The sequence below is a fragment of the Parasteatoda tepidariorum genome, chromosome 7 (genome assembly GCF_043381705.1).
Source record: "Parasteatoda tepidariorum isolate YZ-2023 chromosome 7, CAS_Ptep_4.0, whole genome shotgun sequence".
In the NCBI taxonomy this organism is placed as follows: domain Eukaryota; kingdom Metazoa; phylum Arthropoda; class Arachnida; order Araneae; family Theridiidae; genus Parasteatoda; species Parasteatoda tepidariorum.
Genome location: NC_092210.1, coordinates 49,016,792 through 49,037,303, shown reverse-complemented (window position 1 = coordinate 49,037,303; position 20,512 = coordinate 49,016,792). Strand labels below are relative to the sequence as shown.

The following is a 20,512-nucleotide window of genomic DNA, read 5'->3' as shown; positions in this document are numbered from 1 at the left end:
ATAAATTATAACAAGTGTTTCCAAATGGCTTTTAAGAACTACAAAAAACTATTACTCAAATGTGATTATTCATCTGAAAATAAATGTCTTACAACAATAATCTTGTTAAAAAATAACCTTTTAGAATGTGCTAAATAAATATTAAATTTAAGATATATTTAACACTCTAAGGATTAAGCCCATAGGAAAAATTGATCTGAAATTTCCCTGCCATACATTAATTTGCAATTAAATATCACAAGTGGAAAGCCAATGCAGGAAATCCACCAGCTTCAATTGATTTGTGAGGTGAAATTCAATGTTTACTTAGTCAAAATCAAACTTTCCATAGTTAAATTTTTGTAAATGGAAAAGAGCATAAATGGAACATAAAACAAAAACACAATAAAATGCCTTAAAATATTAAGGCATTTTGTTTTTGATATGACTGAAATATTTTTTAAGCTTATATGACTATAGTAGAATATAATAACTATTCATAAGTACAGAAAAATATTTATTAAAAACATTTCAGTTATTTACATTAAACATTTTCATTATTTACATGTCACAACAAAAGATGGTATGATTGATTTAAAAAAGTATTACAACAATAACAAAGAATATATTCAGTAAAAATATGCAAGTTTTTGAGAGGAAAAAATATAAACACATAGGTAGTTCCTGTACAATATAAAATAAGTAATTGCATGTTTTTAATTGGTAGTTAAAAGTTTCCTTACACATTTTTCAAGTACACAGCTATCAATTATCAGGGTTTTACAATTCAAAATGCGAAGGCGAGAAAATATGTATTTTTGGCTTAAAAATATTTCTGAATACAATATGAAAATTGCTTAATATGATTTATTCTAAACCTGAAGGTTTTCTTTCAAACAAGCGACAGAGTTCTCTAACAGAATATACTGTTCTGTAATGATGCTTTTTAATACATACTTTTAAAACTTCATGTCAAAAATAAAGATAACAAAGTATACACATCAGGGGGAACAAACATAATATTTAACAGATGGGGAAAAACACAATCAAAATCTAAGAAAATTTCTATTGAAGAAGGCACGATGGAAAGAGTCAAAACCTGTTTGATTACCGGAGGAAACAGAGGAGAGCTAAAAGATGCGATTATTAGAAAAACTCTTTCCAAGTTAACTGGTTTTTATGCATTTCATTCTCCTGCTTTATTCACTAGTTTCTCAACAGATTTTGATAGCCCTCTTTTTCTTTCTTGGTTGAAAATTAATCTGTGATTCTTAGTTTTGGATTTAATTTTTGACAACAGATTCCAAAAATATAAATTAAGAAAGGCTAATATGAAATCCTCACACATGCATAAAAAATGAGATTGTACTTCCTTAGTTTAGCACAGCATTACGAGTATGAATATACAATAAGATTCAATAAAGCAAATTAATGAAAATTAATCTTCAGTTAGAAATCTGAATTAAGTGAAACTATTTTAATCCGAATTTAATATTAAGAAAGTTAAAAATAAAATTCTAAAGCAAATTAAGCCCATTCCTTTCATTCATTCTAAGTAATAGAAAACTCCTGCTCCTGACCCCTTTAGCCAGAGAGTTAACCAGTTAACCTAAATTATTTTTCACTCACATTTAACCCACATTCTCCCCAGAGTGCTGAAAATTCTTAGTAGTACTTAAGTGAAAATGAAAATAAGGGTGATCTTGTTATACGAAAGGATGACATTGTGGTATAGATGCAAAATATTGCTGTTCGTCTCCAGCTCAATGATCCCACTTTCACTTTTTGTAACTTTTTATGAATGATTAAGTTGTTTTGGTACAGATATCCAGCAATTCCCAAGCCTTATTACCAAAATAATTTTAATGTTATCGATCATATAAAAATTATGTTCCTTGAAATTTGATGAAAATAAATAACTGATTTCACTAACCAGTGAGTTTATTACCAGCAGGCACTGTAAAATCTTGAAAATGAAAAAAATTTCTTTAATTCTACCCCTTCTGTTGAACAGGAAAAATTAATGATTTACTGCTGAGAATGCTTCTGAATTCTATTAAACTTAATGACAAATTTTAATTTATTCACTGAATATCTTTAACTTGCACCATTAGGTGATATAGAGCACAATTAACAAATTTTATTTGGACAGTTGCAACCCTTTTAACACGGTTCACTTTCTCAAAAATTGAAAATTTTAAATGATTAAAAAAAATTTCTTCTATTAATACAAGGTATTTTTTTTCAAGAATTTTTTAAGACGTCGTAAACATAACGAGTTTCGAGGTTCATATCTGAAACAATGAAAAAAATTAAAGAAACAAGTGAAATTTTTTTTAGAATACTATAGAATATTTATAAAAAAATATAAATAAAATGCACATGTCATGCATTTTCAACGAAAAAGGACTGACCAGGTGGCAACTGGCAGACAATTTTTAGCACACCATTTTCTAATTGCCATTTGTTATATTTAGTCGACCTGTGTTTAGTGTCGACAGTTAATTTTGCTCAGTATTGGGTGACAAAGAAATAAGTGTTGATATGACAATTATTTAGTGCATTGATTTGAAGTTAACGATTTTCTCCGATGATTATACACTCATCAGAATAACAGGAGAGAGAATGGACATATATTGACTTTAAAACATTTAGTTCTTCCATGTTGTATGAATCATATTTCTTCCTCAATGAATCTGGGCACTTTCCCCAACAATAAAGATAATTATCTGGAAGAAATAAAAATATCTCACAAGGTAAAAACTAACTACATCTTGACCAAAACTTTGAATTGCTTTAACTCACAAAAAATTAGTCAAGGTACAAATGATTTTTTTCAATTTCGAAATTTAACAAATGTTCTCATTTTCTTAAGAAAAAGTTACATATCCTATATTAGATATTACATATCCTATTTTTTTACATATCCTGTATTACCCTTTCTAGTGATGAGCTAGGGACAATTACTGAAAGCATACTAAACTTCACACTTCAGTTCGATTATTTAAAAAATGCTTTTAACGGGCTACTGTTTGAACGTCAGTTTATAGCGCAGAAAAATAGATATTTTCTGTAACTGAATTTTATTACCTAGAGGATTTTGTTAATGATAAAATATTCTTTTATTAGTTCACAGATGATAAATTAAGTATAGACACATTAAAATTACTACTAAAGCCGGGATAATCTGGTTGATAGGGCATTGGGCCCATGATCAAGAGGTCGCGAGTTTGATCCTGTTGGCCGAAGACTCCGCAAGTAGTAAATGATGACTGGTGCACCTTAAGTCTAACGGGTTACAAAGTTCTCCAAATTCCCGTAACAAATCAATACCTCTGGAGGTATGGAATTGGAGATTGATTGCTCTCTGGTTCCGGTCAAAATTACAATCTGTGAATAATTAAATGTATGTATGAATGGGTCCGCACTCTAAACCAGGCTGTGACGTGTTTGGGGTGAAGACGTATTCTTGGTCAAAGATGGGGCCACTGAAAAACAAGAAACCCACACTCTGCTTTAAATTCGCTTGGTGTCGCCAAGCAGGCTTGCTGATATTGGCAAGTGGCATTGGAAATAACAACAAAACTATTAATATGTAGCTTACAGCCAACAAAAAGAGAAAAAGAAATCAAGTATATTATAATATTGATTGAAGAAAAAAAGTTATTTTTCGTAATTAAAAAGTTTTTCCATACTTTCATTACTAAGTTGGCATCACTAATTAAACAAAATTTAACAATGATATGCTTTGCTATTAGTACTTAAAACTAACCACTTTTATAATTTTTTTTTAAGTGTATGATAAATTGCAGAAAAGAATATGTATTTGGAAAAAATAACAATGGACAATTTTTATTTTATTAAAACTTTTAAGAGTTCTAAGAAAAATCAAAATAAGTAAAAAATTATTAGATTTTATAAAAAGAGTTGAATTTTCTTTAAAGAAAAAACTATACTTACCATTGCAAACAGCCAATGTATAAGAGTTGGCACAGTTCACTGATAACAATTTTATGCCACTAAGTTTCTCAATTCTTTGTGGCATGCTATAATCTAATGCTGAATTTCCCCAACCAAGTTGAAAATGACGATTGGATCCTACAGAATATAATTCATTGGTTTCTGGAATAGAAAATACTTTATTTGATAAAAAAAATTAATAATATGTATTAGTATTATATAACAATAACATATATGCAATGATAATTTTGTTTCCAATTATTTAATTAATTATTTTCAAATTATTAATGAACCTAATTTTAAGATATTACTTAAAATCTAACAGGCATATCTGTACAGTGTTACAAACATGAAAATTATAATAAAATTAAAGAATTCCTTTAGATTCTTGCACAATTCAACTATTTGAGAACTACTAGTTGGTACTCAATATGTTGGAAATTTGTTTCTATATTTTTTAAAAGAATATATTCAATAACAATATTTTTGAGATAAATCCTTTGTTACTTCAAAAATTCTAGTGAAAAAACAATAAATGTACATATTTTCTAACTTGCAATAGCTTAGATAAAAATTTTTTCACTATTTACTACCTTATTCTGTTTATATTAAGTGAATAATCAAGCACTCAAGCTTTATAAAATTATTTATTTATATCTTCAGTACAGTATAAGAAAATAGCTATATATANATATATATATATATATATATTCTCAAATGAAATTTTTTTCTACATAATTTTCAGGAAAGAAAACTATTTTATTTAATCCCTTTCTTCTAAATCATAAAATCTCCAACTGAATTATATGACTTTTAAGACACCTCAACTCTTTTATTTTGCAAAAGAAGCTTTTAACACCAAGCATAGCAAAGAACTACCTTACTTTATAAAACAATACTATATTAAAAAAATAGTGATTGGGTTTAGGTTATGAGCATATTTTAATGCTATGTACTATACTTTTTTAAATTTACAATATATTAGTTGATTGAAAAAAAATATCACAAACTTAAAAAATACATTGTGAAGTAATTTTTAAGAAATAATAGTTTGAACTTTTTTTTTTTTATAGTTTGTTTTTGGGCGAATTAAAAGAATGTGGAATATCTGGCTGGGAGGAAGCAAGATCTATTGCTAAAGACAGGGGGCGTTGGAGGGATATGCTGGAGGCCTTAAGTGCCCAAGGCACGTAGAGGATAAGTAAGTAAGTAAGTAATAGTTTGAACATAAGCAAAAATAAACATGCACAGTACCTTGCCAGAAATGTTTAACTTCTTATTAAAAACAAAAAACACGGACTTCACAGATATAAACTTATAGTTTAACTATATTTACCTTGTTTATTAATCAAATACTTACCAGTTAGAAATGCGGAATGAGATTTTCCTGAACTAATGGATGTGATTTTTTGGCATGACAGAGGCTCTGAAGCAATTAAAGTAAACAGATGCACATTTTCAACAGGAAACCCTTCTCCTGTATCCATTGCTAATTTGTTATGTCTGATAAAAAATGAGAAGAAGCGATTTAATCATTGGCTTGCTTATGTTAGTGAAATGACATTTAAACAAAATTTAAAATGCTTGAAAAACTGGGGGAGGGAGAAAAAAAAGGTTATGTAACTTATTTTTTTAAAATTTCTTTTTTTCCATTCACATTCAGAGAACAGTATTTAAGAAATAAACTACTATTAAGTAAAGATTTTAAAATAATATGTTAAAACTACAAGTACTAAAGTGCCTTTAGACTACTTTTTTATAAATAAAAAAGTTAGAAAATAAATACAGAGACATTTTATAAATAAAAAAAACATATAATAGAACGTTAAAAAAACATTATTAACTAAGCATTAAATATTAACTAAACATTAAATATTAACTGAACATTACTAATTGATTTAAAACACTAAAATATTTAACAGACTATTTTATTCATTAAAAAATGGAAAAAGAGACAAAATACATGAAATATATTTTAGGAAGAAAATAAATTCCAAGAAAAATGCAGAAAATAATAAGTACCTGTTACTTCCACAGGCCATGACTGACATATCTGCTAAAATTATAAAAGAGCAATCCATCCCACAAAATATTTTTTCAGGTTTAATTTCACTGGAAATGGTTACTAACTCTGGTAAAAGTTTCAAATCAGTAGTATCCGAACTTAAGCATCCTGGTTCAAAAGTATTAATTAATAAAATTAATTAATTAAATAATGTTAGAAATAAGGATATTAAAAAATTTAAAGGAATCACCAACGTTTTTAGTGGCACAAGAACTCATTTAAAAAAGTCAGTAAATGCCATACAAAAGCAGTTATATATAAAGATATAAATAATATTCTATAATATTTTTCTGTAAGGAAAGAATGTTTATATATATAGATTTGACAAGAAACTTGAACCACAATGTCAACAGCAAAGAAATGAAAGTCCCAGCAACAATGAAGCAATATATGTTTACATGGTGAAGTTAGATGTATTTCAATTGTTTATTATAAAACACAATAGGTGATTCTCAAAATTATCCAGTGCACTGTAAAAAGTTGCTGATCAAATTATGATAAAAAGTACTGCCAACATGAATAAAACATCCTTAAAATCCATTTTAACTGAAAAATTTTATGCCATAATTTTTACTGTAATATTTAATTACAGGGATTTTACAATAAATATTACAGTGCAAAATAATATTAATATAATATTTTTCAAATAGAAGAAGTTGGATTTAGTTTTTTAATTATGTCAAAAGTTATATGTTCATAAATGTCCTTTAACCTGATATGTTTGCTATAAAATCGTGATAATATATTATTTACAATATTTATTACAATATATTGTCCTTTTTACTTTATTATTTTCAGAGAAAGCTTTTTTTGTATAATGGGCTGATAAAATAAAAAATTACTCTGTTGGGACAATCTTAGCTGCAGTCATAAAAATCAAAAGTGCATTTAGATTCCACTTGAAAATAACATGTATGAGACTTAATGTGTAAATGCAATTCTCAAATCTGTGTTATAAATTTCAATGCCCTGTGACAAGAACCTGGTATAAAATTCTCATCATGCAGTCAGGACTGAGTATCAAGCTAATTTTAATCTAGTAAATGCAATTCTCAAATCTGTGTTATAAATTTCAATGCCCTGAGACAAGAACCTGGTATAAAATTCTCATCATGCAGTCAGCACTGAGTATCAAGCTAATTTTAATCTAGTAAATGCAATTCTCAAATCTGTGTTATAAATTTCAATGCCCTGTTAGCTTGATACTCAGTCAGTACTGGGTATCAAGCTAATTTTAATCTAGTAAATGCAATTCTCAAATCTGTGTTATAAATTTCAATGTCCTGTGACAAGAACCTGGTATAAAATTCTCATCATGCAGTCAGCACTGAGTATCAAGCTAATTTTAATCTAGTAAATGCAATTTTCAAATGTGTGTTATAAATTTCAATGCCCTGTCACAAGAACCTGGTATAAAATTCTCATCATGCAATCAGCATTGAGTATCATGCCAATTTTAATCTTGTAAATGCAATTCTCATCATGCAGTCAACACTGAGTATCAAGTTAATTTTAATCTAGTAAATGCAATTCACAAATCTGTGTTATAAATTTCAATGCCCTGTGACAAGAACCTGGTATAAAATTCTCATCATGCAGTTAGCACTGAATATCAAGCTAATTTTGCCTACTGTCCTGATTACTGAAGCACTCTATTATGCTTGACATAACCATATTATTATTTATTCTAAACTCAAAACTATTGATAAAAACATCAATAGATTTTGAAACTCATACCGTCCATCAGTTTCTTGGATATTTCAGCTGATATTACTGGTATATGCATGATTGATTTAACTATACAATTTTGGTATTTATTACTTTATTAGAAGGAAATGAAATAAATGTAATAAAATACATTTAAAATCAAATGAATTGTGCAAGCAAAATTGTATTGAGAGTGAAAGCGCACAGTGATCTAGGGGTTATTTTGGGTAGGGTTCAAAATAGTAAGGATATAGAGCTGTAATATAAATTCTCTTCAATGTTGGGTATATAAATTCTCTTCAATGTTGGTAATAATTTCTAGCTGATTGTGTACAATTTAAGAGCTTGTAATAATTTAATTATATTTCCAATAATCTATGTAAAAGAATAACATTAAAAAAACAAATTATAACAGTTGAAACAGTTTTAGTTCAATATTTCATATTTTATTAAAAATAATTAAAATACAGTTTATATTTAACAGAGGTTATATTAATAAATGCTAATAAAAATGTAAATATATCAGATGATAAATTATAAGCCCTATATCACAAAGTCTTATGCCAATTGTTTCACATGTGATTATCTTCATAAAAAAATATTAAAAATTTCTTTAATAAGTATTTTTTAATTATAGCATAAAACATGTATAATACAGAAAATAAATACGCGTTTTTAGTTACAATATTACACATTGTAAATTTACAAAAAATTGGAACTTGAAAATATTTGTTAAATAGAAAAACTATAAGATTTTAAAATCTTTTTGCGTAGTTGTTTTGATATTATACCGGGTTATAGATACAAAGTTTCAAGAGGGAAATTTTTGTCCACCTCCAAATGGTCTTGATTAAGTACTTGGGAATTAACATCTGTTATTTTCCTTTAATTTTTATTCAATAATAGTTCTGTACTTACAAATACTAGATATAATGGTATATAATAGTAAGAACAGTTGCAATAATACTTTTTCTTGGAATCTATATTAACTTTAGATGTGAATAGCATTTTTAACAATTTACATTGCATTGAAAAATTTTACAAATGTTAAGCATTTTCAAATTAAAAAAAATATTATCCTTCAGGAATTTCGTTTAATGATTTTTTTAGTTTATTTCATGATACACATTATTAATATACTTACTATTAATAATTTGTGTATTAATTATGATTTGTGCATAAATTGTAAACATAAAAAATTTATTTAAAATAAAGGACATGATTATTAGAATTATTATTTTTCAAAAAACAGTTACTTGGTGATTAACATATAACAGTCTGCTGAAATAATCCATTTTGATTAGCCTTGCGTTTTAAATAACATTTGTAGAAAAAAAATGAAAATAATCTTTACCGTGATCTCCATGGCCCCAAGAAAAAAGTTCATTTTCATCTGATAGAGCAAGCACATGCTTTGGGCCACAGGATATATCTCGAATGTTGAAGTTAAACAATTTATCAATGATTTTAGGCTATAAATATAAAAATGAAATGGATTCATTTTTAAAATTCAAAGTTGCATAGAAATAGAATGTATGAAGATGCATTTACTTGTTCAATATCTCTTTCAGTCGTGTAACCTAAGCAACCTGATGAGGCTTTACCAAAACTGAAAACTACACCATTGTCTACATTAAAAAAAATTTTATGAATTTTTTTTGTCTAAATTAGTAGTTATACAAAAATGTAAAAGCATTTTAACAGAAATAAATTCTTTTGGTAGTTAAAACTTTACTCTAATAGTAAAGAAATCTGTTAAGTTATTTTATAAAGATACTAACAAAGCAACATATTTTTATTTTATTTTATAACAATACTAATACTAAAGATAATTATAAGAAGAAATAAATACTAGTTATAATTTTTATTTACAATTAGAAATCATAAATACAGTTAAAAATAATTAGGTTTTACATTAATCAACATCTTTTTTTTTAAAATCAATTCATTTTAATATAATAAGACACTAAAATGAGATAACCACAATAAAGTATGGTAAAGTAGTTAGGGCACTATAGTCTAGATCACAAAAAATATTATTTCATGAAACTCTTTTTCTCAACTCAAACAATTATTCATGCCAGCCAGAATGAAGAATGCAATGAATGCAGAATGAATGAAGAATGCAGAAACAAGCCAGAATGAAGGTTTATAACTAATTATCCTCATCAGAAAAAAAAATAAATTTAACAAAAAGAAGTTTTACTCACTTTAGTTGTCACTAAAAAATTAAAATGCTTATTTAATTTTATTATTTTCTACACTTTAGTTTAGAGTTTGTAAGTTTATGTCAGAAAGTGGTCAAATAAATTCAGTTTGTTGATAAAAGTTCTATTTATCACAATAATAAAATTATCGAAACTTTTTTTCTTCTGATAAATAACTCAGCAGAGTTTTAAGTTTTTAAGATCATTGATTTCAATAATATCAAAAGTTATCTAATATACCAAATACAGTAATCCAATTTTTGTTTCTATACAGTGCATTTCAGGAGTAAAATGATAAAATAATAAATTTAAATTAAGAAAATAAGCAATTCGAAAATTAAATTTTTTGTTCATAACACAATAATGTAATAGTAGAAACAATTGATTGTTAAAAAAGCTTGCTTAGGAGCATAAGTTGAAATAATAATAATAAAACATTTAATTTCAATTTAGATTTGATAAATTAAATATTCTCACGGGGATAAAAATATTTTCACAACAAGATTTATGGTTAATTGGTCATGGTTGTTATAGGATCAAAAAGTAAAATCAAATGTTCTCTAATTTGAAAAAAGTCACGCACACAGAGAAAGTTTAATCATTAAAATAAAAAATTAACTTACTCGATAAACAAATTGTAAAATTTTGACCACAAACCACTGAAATGATATTGATTGCAACACGTTCATCAATAATACATGGTATAATGGATGATGCTACTACTTTTTCTTGAAAATCTGTTTCAGAAATATTACTAACCTATGATAAAAAAAAAATCTTTCTTATTCATATTTATAATTGCATTATAAAATAAATATTCTTTTATAATTTGTATAATTAAATACTATGATATTCTATTTTATACTGTTCAACAAAACAAATTAAACTGACAATTAAATGATCCACACTTTAAGACTACATTGTTTGGTATTATAAACTGGTATTAAGCTATAACCAAAACAATCTAAATTGATGCCTATCAAACTTACCCAATATTAAATTACACAATTCATTTTTAAATGATTAATAAATAATAGAAAAAGGATTTAATAATAACTATTACTTATTTTTTTTGGAAGGGAGGGGAGAATAGATTCGTTAAGAATGCAAACATAAAAAATTCTAAAAAATAAATGTGGAAATCTTAATCACACTAAATTTAAAACCTAACTAAATAACAATAGAATATCTCCAAGCAATCATTACTTTTTTTACAATAGCTTAAAATTTAATTTATTAAAAATTTTATTACATAATTTATTAAATCTACTAAACAACACATTAGGGAACATCTTATCCCGTCAATTGCACAAAGTTAAATTCTACTAAATAACACACAAATACCCAAAACTAAATAACAATAGAATATCTCCAAGCAATCACTACTTTTTTAACAAAAGCTTAAAATTTAATTTATTAAAAATTTTATTATATAATCTATTAAATCTACTAAACAACACATTAGGGAACATCTTATCCCGTCAATTGCACAAAGTTAAATTCGTTTAAGTATGGGGAAAAAATTGGGAATTCCTCATTGTGTTTGGCGTTAAACAACTGCAATATTCTAAAAACTAAGCTAGTGAATAAAGTATCAAATAAACAATAAATTTTGAACATCAAAATGCAAAATTTCAAATATAGTGAATTATTACACAAAGCACAAAACTAAATTTTTACTTGCATTAAACAAAATATTAATTTTATGCAGTTGTAAATTCAACAATATGTACGTTCATTTTCAAGTCTTTTTCCTTTTTTTCCTCCTTAAAGTTGCTTTTTTATATATTCAGTAATGGAACTAAACGTTTTGTCAAATAATGCAGAAACAGATTCCTAATAAATTATTGAACTTCTACTAAATATTTTAGACTTAACCAGACATCATTTATGTTTTCTGAGTGGAAATAACTCAATTGGAAAAATTTAAATGTAGCAAACAAAGAAAAGGGCACATTTTGTGCTATGTAGACTAAAAAAATGTGAATAAAGCACAAATGAAAGTACATTAACTTTTATTGTACGTTTATTTGTGCTTTATTAAAGAATTTTTTTGCTATATTTAATTATAGGTTAAAAAGAAATAATTAATTAAAGAATTTCAACACATAAAGACAGTCATTACTAGAAGTTCAGGTCGATTTTTCCAAGTCATCAAAAAACCATTATCAGTAATTCCAATTTTTTTACTTTCACTCAAAGCTGCGCATATAACAACATTCTTGGGCAATGTAGGGAGCAAGCTGTAGGTATCTTTATCCTTTTCAAAATACCATAAATATGGAGACACAGGACTGCCAATGCAAGAAAAAGACCTTCTTTTTTCTCCCATGGAGGAATCTATAGGAATAAAGAAATTTAAATGCTTGGCAAATTTAAACATTTTAGACTTACTCTTTATAAAGGAAAACTGGTTGAAAGCATTATAAAATGATAGTTAAAGAAATGGTAAAATTTAATAAGTGAATAAAAACAGTGATTTCAATCACTTGATTTTTTATAAATCATTTACCATTTTAATCAATAAAATAAAAAAAAAAATTATTTAAAAATCAACTGCTTTGTTTCAGAGATTTTAAGCAGCGTGTGAGAGTAAAAAAAGAATATTTGAGGTAATACAAGCTTAAGCAAGTATTATAACATTTACCAATTACCAACAAACTAACAGAAGAAAAAAAGAAATGCAAAGATAAGCGATAAAATTATACAGATGACAAACATTGTTGACCTTTACTACATCTTGAATTTATGTTTACTGTCAAAATGCATGTTCATATACTTTTTTTTATACTTTGACATATTTTAGGCCTAAAAAACTACTAATGGTATGAATTTAGTAAGATATTTGTTCTTCTTATGTTACTGATCTTATAATACATAGTGGGAAATTTATTAAATATTTAACTATATTGATATAGAAAGGATATGAAAACGGTGAAATGTGTTCTTTTGTAACAAGTGAGTAAAATATTAGTCACATATTAATATGCATAAATTATGCTTCCTAAAATAATTTAAATAAAATTTTAAGCATTTGAAACATTTATATTTGATATTCATTTAAATGTTAACTTAAAAAAATCTGATTTAAAAACATAAATAAAAAATTATCTGCAATTGTTTTGACATAAAAAATCTCAAAAAATTCTGATTACTGAATTTAAAATATTGGTAATTATAATAAAAAAACTGGAACAGGCATTTCTATTTATATAATCATAAAAATTGACGGCTGGAAAATTTTTTGATTTACAGTAGTGTTAACTCTGCGGAAACAACATTTCTTCAATTGCATATATCGTGGAAAACTTTATAAGTTAATTTTGAAAATCAAATCTTTTAGTATTGAGGTTAATCACACTCTTCTTTGTCTTATTATTTACTTATATATTGATAATTTTTTTTCACTAACTGTAGTAAACACAGGGAATATAAATTATGGTATCTTTTAAAGTTTACATTTTACTGTGAATAATGCACATTTTTTGTTTTTTTATGGTGAGAAATATCTAACAGATAGGCTAAGTGAACTTAGCTAACCTATTTATGAACCAAGAATTACCATTAAATAATTAGTTTTTGAGAAAGAAATATTTCTAAAATTGATGTTATAAAAAGAAGAAAATGTTATAACCTTCATGTTCACTGTAGTTAAAAACAGTTTTTATGCATATAAAAGCACAATTTCTTAAAGCCTTGACAATGATCTTTTAATGATCAATAAATTTTCCATATTAGTTGTAGAAGTAAGGAATATTGTTTCCATAATTTTAACACAATAGTAAGTATAAACTATTTTAGGTAGTATAATTATAAACTATTTATATTATGCAAAATGTGAAGAAGAACGATATCTTTGAGCTGCGAGATATACAACTTAAAACACAATGAGAGAAACAAAATTCAAAATAGATGATCAACATACAACAGTTTCAATGAGTTAATAAAAACTGAGCATCATCATACTGAGAAATGAACAATTGTTATTGTTGAGAAAGAGAATAATAATTTAATAAAAATGGCTCCTCACTAGACTCTTTAGAATGAGGATGCACTTAATCAGACTTCATGCAAAAAGTCCTAATACTTTGTCGAAAATTTTCTAAGTTTAAAAAAAATCCAAAAAAAAAAAAAAAATCCAAAATAAAAGTCTATTCCATTTTTTAAGAAAAAAATCCTTTCATTTTCACAATTCTCAATTCATTTTCGAAACAGTGTTACTGTGCTAGGTGGAGAAAAGAAGGTTTATATTTTTGACATGAGGTGCATTCAAGATTGGTTTAAATTGTGAAAAACAGTCAGAAAACTAAGATGACAGTCACATTGTCATACTGCAAGTGAAGTTTTTTGAATGTGAAATACTTAAAACAATAAATTAAAATATAGATATATTTAAATATATACTAACATATAAATATATGATAACGTATTTATATATAATACAAGTAGATTATATTAATGTTGAAATTACAGTATTGAGAGGAAACAAATTTTTACTTCATCTTCATATTTTCAATTTTTGATTCATTTCATTTGAGAGGTCTCATGTTCTCCAGGAATTTTGAAATAGATTCATTTCAATCTTTAAATGGTGCAATTATTAAAAGTTAGTTTTCATATTATTGAAAAGAAATTATCTTATTTCGAAATATTAACTTGAATTTTTTTTTAAACTGTAGACTCTCACACTTCTTTACAGTAAACACATTAAATCCAACTTATAAAATTGTATTAACATATGAATGGAATCGTTCAAAGAAAACAAATAGTTAGTAGAATTATAAATTTTAACAATGCAGCAATCAGCAATTTAACTTTTAAACTTATAGGTTGACATAACCCTCTTATATGAAAGATGGCATAGATAATTATAAAAATGTTTAAAATTATTTTTAAAATGTAGAATGTCTTCTTTAAAACAACTTAGCAGCAACAGAGTTTTCAGTATATCTTTTGTTAGCATAGGGTGGTTTTTATTTCAAATAAATTTATGTATTAAAAGTAGTTTTTCTTTGGAAAACATTTTTTTTTTTTACTTTATGGTAAATGATAAAGAAATGAGCATTTAATATATAACCTGAACATTACATGGGATATGCTATTTAAGGGATGAACCGGTAGCAGAAACCTTTCAGAATGGCAATGAGCACTGTTGATTATCACAAAGAAAAAATTGCCAAGCTTTCTTTTCAAGGCATATTTAAACTAGTTTCTAATCAAAATTATATAGCCGAGCTGAGAGAACACCGAAAAATAAAGAAACAGTTTTTTCCTGTTAGTTGATAATAGACTTATATTGTATAAAGATTTATTCCATCTTTTTATTATCATATTATAATTCAAATTAAACTTAGACGGCATAAATTTTATATGAATAATTTTTAAACTTGTATATATCTGTTAAATTAAGTTAAATTTAACAGATAAATTAAGTTAAATTATTAAGTTATAAATTAAGTTAAATTAATTATCTGTATAAATTAAGTTAAATTTTTACAAAAATAATCTTTGTCTGACTGTATTGGGATTGCAGATAAATTTGGATTTATATTTGGATAATATATATACATTATTTTTGAATATTTGGATAATAATAGTGCTTCAGATTTACTTCATAAATTCTGCTACTGGGGATATGAATAATATTTGCTCCAACCATTAAATGATATTTTTTAAGATTTTAATGTGTTAGTTTTATCTAGGAACAGAACATTAAAAGATTTATACATATTATAAACTTACCAACCCAAAAAAATAAATAGAATTTATTTGTATTATGTACATTATTTTGTTCTGAAACTTTTGATCATACATTTATACTATGAAACACAAAGTTTTTTAACTGTTGACCGCCATGTTTCTTCCTTGGAATTAAAAGAGCGTGAGAATGGCACAAAAGCTGTAGGTGTTCTTCGAAAGTACCCGGGTCAATTATCTCACTATGAGCCGAGAGAAAGAATAAGTAGAATTGCCAAGATTCACAGCTAAAATCTATGCACTCTTAGTTAGTGGGTGTCGACACACAATGATTCCCGACCTTGAAAATACAACGACCACTCGGGAAAGATGAACTTGTTAGGAAACTGACCTGTAAATGCCTGTGATAGCTCAATATATTCTGTTTTGCCTGGTGACAAGTTCAAACCTATGCTGGATTCTGATGCTAACAGCTATTGTTCTACTAATTATGTTACATTAATAAATATGTACACCCCTGCTAATAAATAGTTAATGCATCTTTCCTGATTCTCACAATCTTATAAACTCTGTTTACATACCTTTTTTGTACAAAACCATACACATATTTTAAAAAGTTTCATTTGTATCTGAAAAAATTCTTATTAAATTACACAAGTTATTAGTTAGTAATTAAAGTAACATGATTATTTTGAGCAACAAAATTATAAGATAATGTAAAGTAACTGCTGTTAAGGGAAAATAATAATAATAAATAGAAATGATTCAATATTTTAAATAAAAGAGAAATATCTATGAACTCACAAGAACTTGATGAAAGATACTCTTTTTCTTCAACTTTCAGATTCTTTGTTTTTCTAGGTGATCTATAAAACAAAATATTATTCAATTTAAAAGGACATTTTTTTAAAGGTTTGAAAAGCATGGAAACAGTCAAACATCTTGAGAAAAACTATTGGATCAAAAATATAAAAATGTTTCACGCATACATTTTTATATTTTTAAAATATAAAAATGTATGCGTGAAACATTTTTAAATTATACATTCAATGATACCAAAACTAGACTTCTAACCTCATTTCAGCATTAAAACAAGAGATGATTTACTCAACATTGATTGTTGTACTTTTTATGGTATTGCTGCAATCATTTCATTGGCTATACCATATAAGCTCTTAAACAGTACTGTTCTACTTTATTTAACATGATATTTCATGAATTGATTTAAAAATGTCTTTAAAAAAACAAAGTTATGTAAGATTTTCTTTGTTAACATTACACTTTAACAATACATTTAACATTACATCTTACTAATATTAACATAAGATATTTCTTACATTGTAAATTATTATGAAACTTAAATTAATAGAAAAATATATTAATCTGAAATAGAGATGTGATGTGAGAGAATATTCTTGAAGATTGAGAACATTTTCTGGAGGATGAAATCTAGAAAACAATTTAGATTATTCTATTTCCTCATAGATAAAAAAGAGTTCCTCAAAATTTTCATATTATAAAAATTTTCATATACATAAAAAAACATTGTACAGGAAAAGTAGCTCATTTATTATTCTCAAACAAATCAAAAATTATATTTAAGTATACTCATCCTATAACAGATAATGGGTAGTTTTTATTCCAAGAATTTCCTTTGAACTGTGATTCTAAAGATTTTTTTAACAGAACAAATGGTTTTTGTTTTTTCAATTTTTTTGCTCGAAAACAAAAACCTTCAACATTCCTAAAGATTAAAGCTTTTAATGCAGTTTTTATTTTACAAAAAAAAGGAAGGAGAAGAAATCTAAACTTTGTTGACAAAAAGTTGATAAAATTCTTGACAAAGCTTTTATTAAAGTTTTGAAACAAAATTTTATATAGTTGAAAATAATACTCAAGCTTTGACAATGAGCTTTCTTTAGTAAGATATGTCTTAATTTATTTTGTGATTGATTGTTGAATTTCGTAGCATGACTTTTAACAATAATTTTTTTTTAAAATTACGTCCTTACATTTGCTTAAGCATAATAAGTCTTGCAGTTCAATATTTAAAAAAAATGTATCTCCAGAAGTAGTAAGCCTCTTGAAATAGGAAGAAATGCAGGCCTTTAGGAGGGCAGAACAGTTCCAGAGATGCTCGCCATTCAGGTCAACATATTCCTCACACAAACTTGCAGTTAGAGGAGTCAACAACTCCAATGTGGTGTTAATGTGACAGTAGAAAGTAGTGTGCAGTAGCTTGAAACACAAAACCCTGAGAGTCGTAGGGAGGTTCCTGGGGATATGATTTAAAAAGAATCTCTCAAGAAGTTAATGTTTCTCAGGTTAGCAGGAGACTTGAGTGGGTCAAAGAGAGGTGCCTCTTTTGCAAGATTATCTGCATTTTCATTACCCTGCAATCTACATTGGCTAGAAAACCATTGTAGAATTATTTCCTTTCCAGTAGATTGTTAATGAAGTGTTTACAATTAAATTCAATGTAGTATACAGAGGGGCATAATTTGTAACTGCATGAATTGTAGCTTGACAATTAATAAGGAGGGCAAATTTCTGACTTCCTCCCTTTCTGATTTCAAAAGAATAAATAAAACTTCTATACTAAGAATAGTATTTTAAGAGCATCATTTATGACTGAATTGTGCCTTAGAATTATTCTTAAAACGAAATTATCAGAATTGTTTTTGAGAATGATTTTGAATGTTTTGACAACAATTTTCAAAAGGAAAAGAAAATATGTTTTATTTTAATTACTGAACTAACACAACTACATCAAATATATTAATTAATTACATTTTTGCTGATTTCTAATATATTTTTTAAAACTTTATGATAATATTTTATAAACAATAATTATTTTATTGTTTTAAGAACAATTTTAAAAACTGTTTCTTTTTCATTTTGATATTTGTATAGCTAATTTATCTGAAAAAATAAATCTTAAAAGAAATATATTAATAATTTTTAAATAATGAGATGAAATCAATCGTTTGTATTTAAGCCTGTTCTTAATGTGTTTTTTTAATTCTTAAAACATTAACTCATTTGTAAAATGCTATTAATTATGTAAATATTAGCTAGGAGAATATTCTCCTTGATGTAAATACGTATAAGAATATTCTCCAAAAGATTATTACCATGAATTTTACATGCTACAGCTGAGCTTGCTTGTATGTATTCTGTATGCAAGGCTCGACACGACAACTTTTAAAAACATATGCAATAAACAGTTACAAAATGTTTTTTATTTCATGGTTTGGCATAGTAGTACTCTTTAAAGGCAATACACATTTTTAAATTGGTCTGCAATATAATTAGAGTAAAATATTGCGTATTATAAATAAATCAAAAATTAAATAAATCAATAAAATTAGAAAAATAAATTAAAGGTTAAAAAATTAATTTATAACTTATTACTTAATATAGTTATACTTTCCTGGCATTTTTCTTGATTAATTATATTTTGTGCTACTTTACAATTCTTATTTATTTAATTCTTATTAATTTATTTAAAAAATATCTTTAATCAAATATTTAACCCTTAAAATATTAACATACCTCAATTGTTTGGTTTTCATTTTTCATGCAGAAGATTGATTGTTTTGAAAGACAGCAAAATAAAAATGTTGGCAAGCATTTTACGGTTACTAACTATATAATACTGCTATTAATAAAATTTTAATCACACAATCAACTATAAAAATAATTCCACTATCCATGATAATATTTACTTGTACTATCAATTACAAGAAAAACTGGTGTAATTGAGAACTCTTTTACTGAAAAGAGTATAAAAAATGCCAAGAATGATAGAGTAAAATGCAAAAATATCAAACAAATCATAATTACTTGTTGGATAAAGGAATCGACCCAATTTCAAGATAAAGTTTAAAAATAACTTTTATCATAACAGGGTTGCACATAATTTGTGCAGCAGTGGGTCTTTGATTTGAATCTAAATTTAGCATGCTCGACAATAGTTTCCTCAATTCCAAGCTGTAAATATTTGGCACAGGGTCAAAAGAACCTTTCATAATTTTCATAATTAGAGCTGGTAGTGTCTGGAAGTAAAAATAAAATTATTGATTTGCAATTAACAAATGTTGTCTATGAATATATTTGTAAATAATGACAAAATGAATAAAAATGCTGACACTCAATATAAAAAACCCCTGCGGCGATGCCCTGCTCCTACACTTTCATCTTACCTAATGCGAAAGGGCACTTGCACTTCAACTTGGAGTGACGCATTTAAAAACCAGTTTTCCGCCAGCAACCAGGCTACTCCCATTTTCCCTCGTGCACTAGTACGTGATGCACGACTCTCCGATAACTTAAATGTCAATCAGTTCTTTGCTGTATTTATTTGTGATTTTAATAATGTTCAAATTAAATTTATTCCTTAAGTTTTAGTTGGTAATCTGTTCCTTTTAATGCTTGGAAAAACATGATTTACCACACTGGTGACCCGGACGCTAGAAAATGTGTACAACCCTGCTCCTTCCAATCATCGGGAAACTAGATTGGCGATCGCCTGCCGGCCACAAGAGCGACCGCCAACTTCAACGCATTCTCCTGGCCGATCGAAAAACAAATCTTAATTTATTAATCGATACTGGAGCGGACATTTCCGTTTTACCAAAAAGTCATACCACAAATAGAGAAGCTTCCCAGGACTTAGTTCTTTATGCTGCTAACGGTACAGCTATCAAAACATTCGGCACGAAGCGTCTTACCTTAGACCTTAATTTGCGCCGCAGTTTCACGTGGTCTTTTGTCATTGCCGACGTGAGGCAACCAATCATCGGTGTAGATTTTTTGAGGCATTTCAATTTACTCGTTGATGCAAAAAACAATAAGTTAATTGATGCAACTACACAACTTTCGTGCGCCGCGATTA

At 26.6% G+C, this 20,512-nt stretch overlaps 1 protein-coding gene across 1 annotated transcript in view; it reads right to left on the bottom strand.

Annotated features, from left to right (window-relative positions):
* Positions 1–479: 479 nt before the first annotated feature.
* The window catches only part of LOC107448798 (serine/threonine-protein kinase Nek8), a gene marked incomplete at its 5' end in the record, with an annotated part of 32,016 nt that continues 11,983 nt past the window's right edge, over positions 480–20,512 (bottom strand). Inside the window, 10 exon segments of the mRNA XM_016064138.3 lie at positions 480–2,708; positions 3,940–4,101; positions 5,300–5,442; positions 5,962–6,112; positions 9,066–9,183; positions 9,263–9,339; positions 10,542–10,677; positions 12,044–12,258; positions 16,420–16,481; positions 19,462–19,673. Of these exon segments, the coding sequence (XP_015919624.1) occupies positions 2,554–2,708; positions 3,940–4,101; positions 5,300–5,442; positions 5,962–6,112; positions 9,066–9,183; positions 9,263–9,339; positions 10,542–10,677; positions 12,044–12,258; positions 16,420–16,481; positions 19,462–19,673 (1,431 nt within the window). The 3' untranslated portion in view covers positions 480–2,553.